The sequence below is a fragment of the Balaenoptera acutorostrata genome, chromosome 1, assembly GCF_949987535.1.
Source record: "Balaenoptera acutorostrata chromosome 1, mBalAcu1.1, whole genome shotgun sequence".
Taxonomy (NCBI): domain Eukaryota; kingdom Metazoa; phylum Chordata; class Mammalia; order Artiodactyla; family Balaenopteridae; genus Balaenoptera; species Balaenoptera acutorostrata.
The window spans coordinates 132,864,565-132,880,526 of NC_080064.1; the positions used below are offsets into that span (position 1 = coordinate 132,864,565).

The window sequence follows — 15,962 nt, forward strand, 5'->3', positions numbered from 1 at the left end:
TATGTAATCCACACAACAACCCTTTGAAAGGTAATAATGATAATAGGTACCATTATTACTCTATTTGACAGAAAACTGAAGGACCCAGAGATTAATTAACCTGCCCAAGGACACAGAATTAGTAAGTGGTAGAACCAAGTGGTCTAACTTGATCACCTCCTTTATTCCTTCCCATACTTCTCTCTCATAAGATTGTTTTGGGAATCAACTGAGATGGTGTCCGTGAATGCATTTAAAAATTATTGACAGTTATTTTTTTGGTCTGTTTTCCTAGAAATGATGCAGATAATGCTATTGTGTTTCTCTTTTGATCAGCAAATGTGTATGTCTTCCTTGACTGCCTGGTCATTTCAGAGCTAAAAGAAGTGACTGTGTCTGTGTTTTTAATACATTATTGAACCACAACTCTTTAATTCAGAAATCATTATATCTATTTTACTTTGAAAGTGTTTATATGGATTGAGTAGACATAAACAATTGGCAGAGGGAATATCATAGTACTCACTAATAATAACATTTCTGGGAATTTTGAAGCCATGGTTAGGAAAAAGGGAAATTCGGGGGAAACTGTGAATACATGCATTAGTACATTTTCTTAGCAATATTTATATCTCTAATCTAAAGTTACCTTGTTATTCTGTAAAGGAACAACTTGATCTGGTCATAAAAAACATTATTTGGAACTGTAGATTGATTGATCAACATCTGTTAGTGGTTGTAGTCTGATATCTGCTCCTAAACTACTTTTAAAACAGTCTAGGGGAAGAAAGATTTTAAGAAACCACATCAATTTTTCTCTTATACTTCAAGTCATGTTTACAAATTTTATTAACACAGCCCTCAGTACAATCTCATGTATACAAACTTTAAAATACTATAGAATTTTTCTAATAGTAATTGCACCTTTTCATAAATTTACCTTAGAAGAGTTTTAATTTTTATTATAAATGAAACCGTAAGTTGCTGATCTTTAAGTCATCTTGTCTCTCTTAACTTTCACCACTCTGTGAAAAGTAGACAGGATTTGATAGCTGAAGCAAATATCAGTATTAAGGTGAAGCAAAGTAAGTTTTGTTTTAAATATATGTTCCATCCTCCATATTGGTAAGCAGGCAACACACACACACACACACACACACACACACACACACACACACACACACACACACACACACACAGAGTTTCAGAAGAGGGATGGAGAGAAGTAACAAAAGACAAACTCCAGACTCAATGGTTATAACTTCTGGTATATAGCTCTTTGTCCAATCAATCTTACTTTCAATATCAGTAGTTTCAGCATCTACAGTATATTTTATTTTTATCATCTTCATGAATTTCTATTTTCTGCAAACTGAAATTTTGCCTAAATTGAGACAAACTTCCTTACATTTTAGAGTATTTGTTAATTGGGAACGACTATCTACAAAGACAGGAGTTCTGTTTTTGGCAACTTTGGAAGTAACTTTCCAATTCCAATGTATGTGCTGTCTATTTTATGACCCAGACAGATGTGGTCCAGTGCTGTCACCAGAAATGTTCCACCTTTGAACGTTGGAAACAAGAAATTTGCAATATCTCAACATGGCGAATTTCTTCTGATCTTACTTTCATCTCTCATATTAACAGAAACTAATCTAAATTGTCTAAAACAGCTTTTAGATGTTTTATCTGGATCATCTGGTAAGGCTGTTGGGCCCTCAAGGTGTATTCACTAATTCATTTGTAGGGATGGATGAAAAAGTTATCTTGAGGCCTTTGGGAATTCTGCAGTAGAATTCTGTGGTTGACAGCTTTATCAACTACAGTGTTCAGTGGACCTTGGAGAAATTTAAAACCCTTGACTGTAGCTGCTTCTTTAAAGGCTTCCTTTTTTTCCCTACACTCTTGAAAGAAGTAACGATTCTACCTAAAGCATTTTACCATTGTGTGTTTGTAATCCACTGCATTCTTTTTCGTTTGTTTTTTACATGTTTTTGCATGTAAAGCAAGTGATACTGTATTTATATTGAACTTTTAAGATTATTTACCTCATAATGTAAGGAAGAACTAAATTAATGCTTTCATAATACTTGAATTTTATTGCCCCTGCTTTCTCTAAGGCTTTATTAACTTTACTGTGATGCATCAGTACTCATCCATGTAAACATTTCTGAAGAACGAAACAATAGATAGATTTTGTTTTATAATATTTATGATTTTTCTTTCACATCTTTGTCCATCTTTCAGTCTTTATAACAAGACCCAATGTTTCATTGCATAGACCTTATAATCCCTTAATACCCTGATTCTAAAATGAATGAGCTTTAAGAATATCTGTTAAACAAATGGTATGATGGATGTAATAACTTGAAATTTCCCTGCAGTTATGCATTTTAGATAAGAAAAGTAGAATTCCAAAAGCATAGATTACTCTTTTGAAATGATCATTTTTGTTCCTAGTCTTCAGGTATTATCTTCTTACAAATGAAACCACTAAGATTTTTCTTGTGATCATAATATTTGGTTACTTGAGTATGAAACATTTGTGATGATAGTGACGTTATAGAATTAGCAGCACCAAAAGAATCACTCTGAATCACAGAAGGGCTTTCATTGTGACCAACATCATGAAGAATTGTTTTACGTCTATAAGGCATTTCTCACAGGACTATATTTGGTCATCCTAGTAGCATTTGGAAGTACATCTTTCATTTCAAGGTATTTGTAGATCACTTTTGTTGGTGGGGTGAGTATCAACCCCACCCTAATCAAGAATGGAGAAGAGGTAATATTATATAGCAGTTAAGAGAATACATTCTGCAATTGGAATATCTGTATGGAATCCCCGCTGTACCACTTATTAACTAAGTGACTTTAAGCAAGTGAGTTTGCTTCTCAGTCTCCTCATCTGTAAAATGCAAATAACAACAATAACAACAATAATAATAATATCTACTTCATAAGGTTGCTGTAGGATTAAATGGGTCAGTGAATGTAAATCAGTTTGAAAACTATCTGACATTTTACTGTCATTTAGTGAGATTTTTTTTCATCATAACTTTCAATGTAGAAATGTTTCCATATGGTAGAAGTCAGTCTACCAATTTGGTTGAAGAAAAAAAGAAAAATATAGCCCATTAACTAGTATATGTAGTAATGTAACAAGAATGTATCAGTGTAGTAATGGTATCCTCTAAGGATTGTCTGAGCATCATTTTAGCCCTATAACTTTCACCTTTTTCTTGTGGATTTGCCATCAACCATTATGATCCCTGCCTTCAGGAAACTTTCATTTTGGTTAGGGAAATGGACATTTACATACCTAACAAAGATACAAGACAAAGGATAAAAAATCTAAACTGGATGTTCAGAGGGTGTTGTGTTTTACCTGCAGCATTCAAAGATGTGTTACATTTGCGCTAAACCGTGAAGGACGAACAGGTGGAGGTGTAAGAAAAAAGTTTTAGGCTGAGAGAACATCATGAATATCTAAGTGTTTTATTCATTTGGACTCTTTAGGGCATAAGTAACAGAAATTAAATTCAAGTGTACTCAACTTTTTAAAAATAACAAAACCATTTACTGACTGGTGTAACTACATAATCCAGAGGTAGATAGAGCTGTCCCAGCTGGATCCAGACATTCCAATAATGTCTTTAAATATCTGCCCCTCTCCATGTCTCAGCTATGCAGTTCTCTCTGTTGACTTCATTCACTGGCAGGTTTGACCCCTCTTCTCTCTGAGGCAGGCTAGCCCTCAGGCTTACATCTTAAAACGTTTTCATCCTAACTGAAAAGGAACGTCTCCTTCCTAACAGTTCTGACAAATGTGCTGTGATTGGCTTTGCTTGGTCACGTTGCCATCTGTCATCGCAGAGGCCAGGCCAGATGGGTATCTGGGGGGACTTGGCCCTATCAGTGAGGTCCCATCTAACCACCAGAACTGAAAGTGGAGGAGAGGAGGCTTCCCAAATTTATATTTGGTCTACCAAAAGAGGAGGGATGGCAAGACCTGTGATAGAATAGAGAGGATGAAGATGGATTATTTTTTGACTCATCTCTCTCTCCCTTAATCTAATTGCATTAGATTTCTCAATTATTAGAGAATGTTGTGAAGTAAAGTTAAATCATTAGAGTGGGACCATTGTAACTCCCCATCCCAGCCTCCCTGATCTTCTGCTTCTCTGAATTCTTACAGCATCTATAAACTCCACTAAGCAATGTAACACTGAATCACATACTATTTTATAATCTTTAGTGAGACTGTGTATTAGCATTCTCCAGAGAACAGATAAGTTCATAAATATGAACTTATTATGTTGAAATAATAATGAAATACGTGCCTCAAAGTACCAGACTGTAGCCTAGACTATCCTCAAAGGCTTCCTGGAACATGTTTCTCCCTTTTTTTTTTTTTTTTTTTTTTACAAGTTTCATTGCCTGCCTTTCTAGCCTCTGCAAATTAGAAGTGAATGACTGGGAGTGGGGGAAGGTTCTTAGTGAAACATTCTCCATATTGTGGGGCTAGAAAATTCAAAGCAGCATTACCATGGAAACAGTATTTTCAGAATGACAACCTGCTTCACTAAGAAAAGTTAAATTATATTTTTTACCCTTTTTTTAAAGGGAGTGGAGAATTGTATAACAATAATAAGATGCTTTAAAAGGGGCAAGCATTGGTTATCTGGAAAAATCACTTGTGTAGATCTGTAGATTAACTCCCAAAGTTCTCCACTGCTGAGAAGAGATGCAGCAAACTCCCCTTTAGCTCAATAGTATGTTTATGTGCATATTATTGCCAGGATACTTCAGATTTCTATTATTCTACTTTTAAAGAGTTGCAGTCACCAGCCTTATTTAAATGGTTTCAATGATCCTCAAAGAAGCCTGTGACATAATTAAGTAAGAGCTTTAAGGAAAGGAAGGAGACAGAAACAAAACATATGAAAAATAGATATCCTGATCAAGCCCAGAGCTTCTATAGTGGATGCTTTGAGGTATCGTGGGAATTATTTCTGATTTGGCTCTATCATTCTTTCACCTGTTAAAGTTTCAAGTCTTTAGGAGAAAGCTTTTAAATTAAAATTTTGTAAAGCAGCCTGTTTCTTGAATACTGTGAAATTAATATTAATTTTTATAAACAAGTTTACATTTATAGTGCTAAGTTGCTATTTTTGATTGTTTAAATTGCATTAGATTTCTCAAAAGCTATTTAGAAAAAATTTACAATAGGAAGGCTGTCCATTGTTATTTTTCAGAAGAAAGCTGGTTTTCACAATATTATTCACATTTTGTAAACAGCATCAATGAACCTGCACATAAAAGGTTAAATGTTTGCAGACCATTCTTTTTTGCCTCAAAGATCAGAGACAAATTACTATTTTTATTTTACATTCCCTTGATGAGGATAATGATAAACAGCTGTCACTTCAGTGCTTAGACTGCAAAGAATCCTATTGCAATCCTATAGTTTAAACAAAGAAAATAATACATAGTCATACTCAGTATTCATACAGAAAAGAGAATGAAAGAGAATTTGCTTAAGACTGGAGTTAGAGAAAAGGGAGTATTTGCTCTCTGCAGTTACTCAGTTAAAAGAAAAGTTCCACATATGTACATTGTCCCCATTCATCTTAGACATACTGGAAGGGGAAGTTACTCCTTCTTTCTTTCTAAAATGAGAAAAGAAATTAAATTTGCATTTTGAATTCTATGAGTCCCCATCATGCCCATGGTATTATCAGAGTAGTTAAGATTTGCATGTGACTACACGCCTACTAGTATTTCCAAAAACTAAAGAGAATTTCTAATTGTTTTACTGGTTATTCTGGAATGTTTCTCTTTTTTTAATGTTGAGAATTAAACCGTTCAGTGTTCTCCATTCACTCCAATGCTTTGTTTATTATTTGCATCTGATTTCAAAAAGTGAATGTCAATGTCTTTTGCATATTTTTATATGCAGAAATTAAAGCAAGGCTAAATGTTAAGAATAGTGTGAAGTGGGAAAATTCAGTGTTTCTATATGAAAATAAGAATGGTGGTATAATTTTCCTGGTGTTTCATGTTCCTAGAGGTTCTTTTAATAAATGCTGTTTATTCTGGTTTTCTCTTCTGGCTCAATCATTTATTTTTTTTTAACAAATATCAGTATTTAAAATGACATCTTTTTCCTAGAAACTCTTTCTACATTTATTATTTTATCTGTGAAACTAACTTGATATATTATAGATTTTCCCCTGTTTCATAATATTTCTTGATTTTTTTATACCTAAGGAAAAACAGAAATGGATTCACATTATATTCATCTTACACTTATTGAACACGTTTCAGCTCTCAGAGCCTCAGCATGCTCTTAGGTTGACAATAACAATGGTACCCACCTCCTAAGGTTGTGGTGTGGATCTTCTATGTAAAGTGCTTATCACAGTATCTAGAACACAGTAAGTGCTCAATAAATGTTCCTGGGAGAGGTAGTATGTTGATGCTGAAATGCCATCACCCCCTTTTGTTAAATACAACAGCAAAATCCCAGTATGTTTCAGATCAGAGAGACAAACTGAATTGTACTTTATCCATTATGGAGGTTTATATTGCTTTATGTAAAAGATGTTTTCATCACAAAGCTGTAGGTCATGTGGTCTCACTTATATACATAATTTCATCATCATTTTATCATCCTCACTATGATCAAGTAGTAGTGGATCCTAACTCATCAACTTGAGGTTTCTCTCATCTCCAATTTTTGTAACAAGTAGGCACTCTTGGAGATCCTGAAATGCACTGAGGCAGCTTTCTTGATTTAGGTAAACCCTTTTGTAGTGTCAGCTCCTCCTCCTTCTCCTCTTTCTCTGGTGCATCAAGCTCTGTTCTAGGTGCTGAGAAGGGAGAGATAAACAAGACCCCAGAGTCTAATAGGGAAGAAGTATAAAACTAGGCTGGATAAAATAATAAACAGTAGTACAAGAAAACAGATGAAGTACAGTACGGGGAGCGGTGGAGGGTCTGAGGGCCATCGGGAGTTTGTCTAGAAGAGGTGATGGTGGAGCTGGGTTTTGAAAGATGAAAGATCTTCACAGATGGGAGGAGGGGATTCCAGGCAAAGGGACTAGCTTGCAGAAAACATGGTGGTATAAAAAAATACAGTTTGCCATTTTTATATGGTTGGAATTGAAAATGTCTTGTGCTCAAATTTTTCAACTTAAATTTCCATAATGTGTGTTGAGAGTCAAGCGGCTCTCTAACTCATTCCATGAATATTCAGAAAGGAAAGAAAGAAACTAACATTATTGAGCACCCACAAGGCCCTTGGCTAGGTTACTTCATATGCATTATCTCATTTAACTTCCACAAGTTTTCCAGAGAAGTGTATTCCCATTTTAAAGATGGGGAAGCTGAGTCTCAGTTACATTAAATAAGTGAGGTGTGGCCACACAACTACTACATGATAAAGCCTGAATTTGAACCTAAAGTTTTTACTTTCAAATACAATACCCTTAAAACAACATCGCAGTTACCACCGATTCTTAGAATTTGGACTCAGCATGGAACACAATCTGCAGTGGTTTTTATGCCCTGGAAAGATGTTTGGGAAAACAATTGGTTTTTCACTGCCATGGCTGACCTTCCCTCTATCACTTTACCACTCTATGGCCTTAGCTTTTTACCTATTTATCCCAGATCCTATTGTGCTTATATTACAAATTAATAATAAAAATAAGAAACTACTTGATTTAATTCTTTCAGTCACCAAAGACCATTTAAAAAGAAATGGTATAGGGAAACAACTTTCATTTTTGAAACTTCCAATCCTCTCTCTTGCTGTAGTAGCAGTAAGATGCCACAGAAATGCCCTCCACAGTATGGTACTGGCACAAAAACAGAAATATAGATCAGTGGAGCAGTATAGAAAGTCCAGAGATAAACCCACACACATATGGTTCACCTTAGTTTTGATAAAGGAGGCAAGAATATACTATGGAGAAAAGACAGCCTCTTCAGTAAGTGGTGCTGGGAAAACTGGACAGCTACATGTAAAAGAATGAAATTAGAACACTCCCTAACACCATACACAAAAATAAACTCAAAATGGATTAAAGACCTAAATGTAAGTCCAGACACTATAAAACTCTTAGAGGAAAACATAGGCGGAACACTCTGATATAAATCACAGCAAGATCCTTTTTGACCCACCTCCTAGAGAAATGGAAATAAAAACAAAAATAAACAAATGGGACCTAATGAAACTTAAAAGCTTTTGCACAGCTAAGGAAACCATAAACAAGACAAAAAGACAACCCTCAGAATGGGAGAAAATATTTGCAAATGAAGCAACTGACAAAGGATTAATCTCCAAAATTTACAAGCAGCTCATGCAGCTCAATATCAAAAAAACAACCCAATCCAAAAATGGGCAGAAGAACTAAATAGACATTTCTCCAAAGAAGATATACAGATTGCCAACAAACACATGAAAGAATGCTCAACATCACTAATCATTAGAGAAATGCAAATCAAAACTACAATGAGGTATCACCTCACACCAGTCAGAATGGCCGTCATCAAAAAGTCTACAAACAATAAATGCTGGATAGGGTGTGGAGAAAAGGGAACCCTCTTGCACTGTTGGTGAGAATATAAATTGATACAGCCACTATGGAGAACAGTATGGAGGTTCCTTAAAAAACTAAAAATAGAACTACCATATGACCCAGCAAGCCCACTACTGGGCATATACCCTGAGAAAACCATAATTCAAAAAGAATCATGTACCAAAATGTTCATTGCAGCTCTATTTACAATAGCCAGGACATGGAAGCAACCTAAGTGTCCATCGACAGATGAATAGATAAAGAAGATGTGGCACATATATACAATGGAATATTACTCAGCCATAAAAATGAATGAAACTGAGTTGTTTTGTAGTGAGGTGGATGGACCTAGAGTCTGTCATACAGAGTGAAGTAAGTCAGAAAGAGAAAAACAAATACCGTATGCTAACACATATATATGGAATCTAAAAAAAAAAAGGGGGGGGGGGTTCTGAAGAACCTAGGGGCAGCACAGGAATAAAGATGCACACATAGAGAATGGACTTGAGGATACGGAGAGGGGGAAGGGTAAGCTGGGATGAAGTGAGAGAGTGGCATGGACTTATATATACTACCAAATGTAAAATAGATAGCTAGTGGGAAGCAGCCGCACAGGGAGATCAGCTCAGTGCTTTGTGACCACCTAGAGGGGTGGGATAAGGAGGGTGGGAGGGAGACACAAGAGGGAGGAGATACAGGGATATATGTATAAGTATAGCTGATTCACTTTGTTATAAAGCAGAAACTAACACACCATTGTAAAGCAATTATACTCTAATAAAGATGTTAAAAAAAAAAAAGAAATGTCCTCCAGTTGTCACCCTGAAGTATGGGGCCAGACTCTCAGGATTGGAAAGTGACCATTGTGTTTTAGAGTGAGCACATATTATTTTAATATTTTTAAGGTGTTAGAAGAGCAACAGAAGCCTTTATAAATGTTTAGAACTAATTTCTACCTTTGTTATTGTTGATTTTTGTGGCCTACAAATATGCCTTTCACACATGCATATTGATCGAAAGTTAATGGTTATTTATAGATCTCTTTAAGCGATTCAGCACAGTGCTTTGCCGAGAACTGATTGGATGATTAAAAACCCAGCAGATCAAAGTATGTACATTTCCAAAGAAAAGTACTTCATGTCCACATTGGAAGCAATAAATTATTTCCCCCTTTTATTTTTTGCATTCATAATTAAATCTTTCCAAAGCTAGAAAGTAGCCAGACCACTAACAATATTTGTATCATGTTCTGGGGCTTAGATGGTTCAACCTGACTTGAAATGGAGACCATTTGTTCTAAATTGATTTCAATGCCAAGCCAATAGGTCAGTCCTTAATGATGAAGATGCCATTCCAGCCCAGCCTCTGGTGGATAAGCCAAAATTAATTAACTCAAGTCACATAGTATAGAAAACAGATGCTTCTCTCGTGTTGCAGAAATAAATGCTTTGTGTATGGATGTGTTCTGTTTTATTCAAAGAATAACAAGTTAGAAGTTAAAATTGTAAGTTTTTCACAGTTGAGCCAGCCTTTAGTAGTGATGACAGAAGCATGAATTTATATAACAAATTCCAGCAAGAGCATGGAAAAATGAATTATCCCCTATATCTCTTATTTTGGCTCCAGGCCAGGCCTAGGAGATTTAGTTTTAAATCTGGACTGATCCAAGTGCTGATCCATTCCAATGCAGACCTAGGAGTTCCAGAACAACACCAAGGTTATTTCTAATCTATAGGATCCCTGGAGACGCCTCCCAGAAGTGTACATCTGCATCATATGTTTGGATTCAGTTCTTTGGCCAGCTTGCAAATGGCTTAAGATTAGATTGTTCTCTAGAGGTATGTTGTTAGGTGCACTGTTTATCTGGTCATCCATCTAAACATTCATTCAGAATTACAATCCTTGCTTTTCCTCAATTGTGGCAGGCTAAAGGTAGAATAATTGCATGGTTCTGATCTCTTTTCAGAATTAATGGCTGTTTGATAAGATAAAGATGTTACCATCTAGTAGTACAATTCCAAATTCAGTAAACAGAAGTCTTTCATCTGATAATGTCTGGTATTTTTCTCTTCTGAATAAATGTGAAATAATCCATGTTTGGCTTTCCTTTCTGTTAGACTGAAAATGATGAGAATGGCCAAGCAGAAAACTTTTCCATGGACCCACAGTTGGAGAGGCAAGTGGAGACCATTCGCAACCTCGTAGACTCCTACATGTCTATTATCAACAAATGTATCCGAGACCTAATTCCAAAAACGATAATGCATCTTATGATCAATAATGTAAGTGATTATAAACTGTCTCATTTTAACCTCTAACCCATCCTAGTGTGGAAATTGCTCACATTCTCTTCAGCTTCTTTGTGATATTTTCTGGATGGTCGAAATACCTATCACCTAGGCTTATCAATTTCCATTACAAGTGGTAAGTGAATGACGAGTGTAAGAGAAGTTAAGAAAGAAAACATAAAACTTCTAGCTACAGTACAATGGTATTCCCTATTGGCTGTCTCCTCTAGAAGGGTGCGAATTTGCTTACAGTAAAGCAGAGCAAAAATACTCTAGTCAGGGTATAAATTAGTTGCAAAGCCAGCAATAAAACCAGATACCCTGGCTCCTAGACTTTGAGATTAAAGGCAAAAGATATTTATTCTCTTCTACATATACACACATACTGAATATGGTAATATGATTATTTTCACCTTCTAAAAACTATGGAATGCTATTTTAACCTGGGAAAGGGCTTTTTGCCCTGTCTGCTTGGCTACAAAGTCAGTTACCTTTTCTTTTCTAAGGTAAAGATGATAGAGCCACGGATCTCAAAGTGCCTGCTAGACTAGCCATCAGTTGATCTATATTGCATAGAATCTCTCCCTTTTCATGGTTATTTTTATAGCAGTCAGAAAATGATACTTAAATTACATGGTCTGGTTTGGTCCTTTTGGTAGCTACTTTGTTAAAGTATAAATAACATCACAATTTGTTTGAGAACTTATCTTTTAGATAAGATAGGCTATATAATGAGGTGTTTTATAGCAGGCTTTTCTGACTCTTGAAAAGTGAGACACCAACGATTTTATTCCTAGTTATCTTCTAAGGACACCTTCTTATTTAAATCAATGATATATTATGAGCATTTGCTTGTAACAAATAAAAATTAGATGGTAAAGTACTGAAAAGAGCCCCACACTAGAATTTAGGAGAAACCTGGATTCTATGCTTGGCTCTGCTACAGACTCTGTTAACCTAAGACAAATCCTTAACTTCTTTCTACCTATTTCCTCCATATGTGAAATATGAATCATAGAAAAAGTACCTGGCTTAGGGATTTGTTCCCCAAGATAGTATATATGGAAGTACAGTGAAAAGTATAATTGTAAGAAACTAATATGGCTGCCTACTTAAGAATTGTAAATAGCCATTATCCATATATAAAGATTCCTTTCAAAATTCTAAGTATGCCAATCCATTTGTTGTTCATGATCTATGAGTTTCTTGACTTTAAGAAGCCCCAAACAGTCACGGGCGCAATCTTGTTTTTAACTCACTCTATTTTTGTACACATTTCATTTATTCAAACAAGGTTAGTAGGATGGTTTGAAGCATCAGCAGCAGGTAAGCAATGTATTGCAAATATATTGGAAACTATAAATTATATACTTAAGCTTGGTCAATGGCCTGCTGTGTGACCTGAAGCAAATCATTTGGCCCCTCTGAGTTGAACTCAGTCACTTCTAAAACTACACTAAGAACCCTGAACTACCCCCACAGAGTTGTCAGAGAACATCATAAGTGTGACTATATGCCATTTTGAAAAATATAAAGTACTAAGCAAATAGTCTATTTTTTAAATTACCCTCTTAACTTCACTTAAATGAGTTCAGGTTGTTTTGCCATGGAATCCAGGCACTTGCTTATTTAAACATTTTCCTGATTAAGTATCATTTATCTTTTCACTGTTTTACTGAGAGTCATTAGTGCTGCCATCAGTTCAAACGCTGCTCTGCTCTGCACTGTATTAAATCATCAGCACAGGAAATAGCACTTCCTGTCTATAGCTGTGAGGAGTGGCTTGACATAAATTAGTTAAAAGGAAAAAAAAAACCTGTTGCAGATCTAACCTACTTTCACCTTCTCAAGACACACACACACACACACACACACACACACACACACACACACACACACACACACACACACACACACACACACACGAGGGTAATTGCCCTCACTCCTCACTGGTGTGCTCACTTGCTTCATGAAATGGCGAAAGCCCCACCTACAGGGTATTACCCGTGGAAGTAAAGTTCTGCTAATTGTCTCCAGGGAGACCTCACATAAGAGTCATGAGAAAGAAGACTTCAATTAAGATCTGATCTCCAAGGTCAAACCTTGAAGTAGAGATTAACAGGAATAAGGAGAAAGCAAAAACATTATGTAATGCTGGATTCTTATGAAGTTATGGTTATCTTTGTTTGAATTTAACTTTTCATATCTACCAGAAAATAGTTTTACACATCTAGGATGACTGCTTTTCTTTGTGTATTATTTTATCCACTTTTTTACTATATATATGAGTATATAGTTTTATATATATAATATATATTTTAATTTTATATATATAATTATGTATATGTAAAAATACAAATCCCTTTTTTAAAATGTACTCATATTCTCATGGCATTTTATTGTACAGACCGTCTGAGCCCTTTTTGTTCATTCCAGAAGAATTTGTTCATTCCCGTTGAGTACAAGGAACAGAAACACAGTGAACACCCAGCACTGTGTCATGCATATGTGTTGACTTTTTTTTTTATTTAAAGTGAAGAGATCTTCAAGTGAGAGAATTAATCATAGAATCACAACAAGAAAACAAATACTTTGACTCCTTATTCTGAATTCCATCCACTTAACCCTGCTGTTTCTATAAATGGTTGTGGGTGAGAAAACTAGCTGTTCCTCCAGAACCAATAAATGCCTAAAACCGGGTCCTCTATTTGTTGACTATCACTATTGAAAGTGGTGCTGTGGCCTTTCCTCTTTGAAATGGGAGTGACTACTCTGCCTTCTGAAAAAGAATATGTTGCAGCCAACTTTCATAAAGTTCAGAATTTGGTGGGCAGTTTCCTTTGAAAGTTTACATTAAGCGTTCTGCCACTCAAGTCTCCATATGGAATTGTTTAAGAAATTTAAAGCCAGCAATAAATGCCTCCCCTCAGACATACTGTAAGCCTTTGTCTATTGAAATGCAGCAGCTGTTTCATTGCTTAAACATACCAGGTCACAGCAGCACAAAGAAATAGCAAGTTTACGACAGGCGGTTGTTCTAGACAGGCTACGGGCAAAGAAACAGAGTTTTGTTCGGTACATTAAAGAAAACACACATATAACGCCCCACAGCAAGCATATTTTGATGGCCTCTTCTCTGTAGCTCACACCACCGGAAGTTCTCCATCAGAGAATCAAGAAAGTGGATCCAGTTTTATTCGAAAAGTATTACTGGCTAAGTGGTACACAGTTCTGTGTTTGAACAGAATAGCCACCTGCTGGGTACTCATGATTTTGTCCAGTTTCTAAATGAAGAAATTGAGGCCCCAAGAGGTTTAAGTGACTCGCCCAGAGGGTTCATTTTACTTGAAGATTTAATTAGGGTTTGTTTGAATATGAGAAACAATGTTTCGTATCTTAACTAGTAAGTAGTTTAAAACATCCTTCCTCATATTCAAACAAACCCAGCTAATACAAAATAGAATGTAAAGTTTTTTATGAAACATTTTAAGAACCAAACATGAAACCTAGAGGCATTTCACACTTGGAGCCTGTGCCCCTGGACCCCTGGAGGTCCATGTTCACTCTCCTTGGCCATTGATGCTTTGCTGGAAAATTAGTAACATGTGCCCTAGTTTCAAAACTTACTGTAACTTTAATGTGTGTGAAGTAGAGTGTTATTTTAAATGTTCGTTATTTGAGGGAAAAGTACATCTTAAATGCCAGAGCACTGATTTGTTTCCACGGGTCAAGAATTCTGCACCCTGCTCAAGAAACAGATCCTGACTAGGACCCAGAAGCCCCACTCTTGCTCCCCCTCCCCTATCACTCCCCACCAAGGGTAACACTCCTGCTTTCTTACACTGTAGATGAGTTCTAGCTGTTCTTGAACTTTGGAATCATACAGTACGTACTTTTGTGTGTGTCTCTCTTCTTTTCTCAACCTTTGTGAGTCAAAGGATGTTACTTTAAAAAAAAAAAAAAAAGAAGGAAAACTTCGTTGGGCTTTAGCAAAATGAAATCCCTCGGAAATGTAAAGCAGCCTTAAGGGGAAATGAGAGAATTGTGAGATCTCAAAGAATCACAAAATTCTACCCAAGTCCCTCTCTAAAACTAAACAAAATTAAACTTCTCAATTAAATTTTTATGTGCGTATTCATGTGAATGAGAGTTAATCACCGTCCCATTCTGTAGTTCCTCCTGTCTCAAAACAAAGAGATTTTAAGGAAATGGTCTCCTTAGTAAACTGAATGGTATGAAAACTCTATAAATGCGTCTTCTATTTGTGAAGGCTTTAAAATGGTTTTAGTAATAAAGACAAAGAAAGTTAAAGATCCAAAAATACTGCAGGTTGCTAGAGAAGGGTTAAAGTAAGAAAGAGAGGAAAACATGTGGAACGTTTTTAATGACCTCACATTCCTTTACACTGAGCAGAACGACATGGTGCAGTAATGCCTGTTTATCTAGCCTGTAGAGTTTGAACTGGAATGAGGTTTTGTGTGTGAGAATTTTTTGGTGAACCACACAAAGATGTATAGGTTATAAGGTGTTATAATTAAAGGCATAAATATTATTTCAAATCTCACATCCAAGTATAATTAGTTTATGTCATGTTCTGTGAGGTATTTTCTAAATGCTATCATGTAAAAGGGATCCACTTGCCCTCCAATTGTGCAGAATCCTTGGTTTAAATATTTGTACCATTGACATACAAACTGCTCAGAAAGTCCCTGAAGTGTCTGGAAACTCCCCGAAGTCCCCCACCTTTGTTCCAGTTGTAGCATTAGAAAGTGAGGCTAGCAGGAGGAGAAGAGTCTTTCTAGAAGTTTTCTTAAGTGCAAAATAAAACGTTAACTTATGCTTTATGTTGAACTATGTCACTTGACGCCAGCACTGTTGCACTAGCTTCCTACCTCTTCATACCTAACGCCAAGTTAGACTATATACTGTAAAAAGAATAGCTTTTGTTGATGGAGCACTGACTAAATGCTAGGCATCATGCTAGGCAATTTATATGCACTCTTTCACTGAATCCTTGTACCAACTCTTTTATTTTTTTTTCCTTCCACCAACTCTTGAGGCAGCTCCTACCTTTAACCTCATTTTACGGATCAGGAATCTGAAACTC

General features: G+C 35.9%; 1 protein-coding gene across 4 annotated transcripts in view; it reads left to right on the forward strand.

Annotated features, from left to right (window-relative positions):
• Nucleotides 1-15,962, forward strand: part of DNM3 (dynamin 3) — a 579,267-nt gene that overhangs the window by 533,902 nt on the left and 29,403 nt on the right. For all 4 annotated transcript variants that reach the window (XM_007165323.2, XM_007165324.2, XM_007165325.2 and 1 more), the window contains one exon: nt 10,685-10,849. In XM_007165323.2, the coding sequence (XP_007165385.1) occupies nt 10,685-10,849 (165 nt within the window). The remainder of the gene's footprint in view (nt 1-10,684; nt 10,850-15,962) is intronic.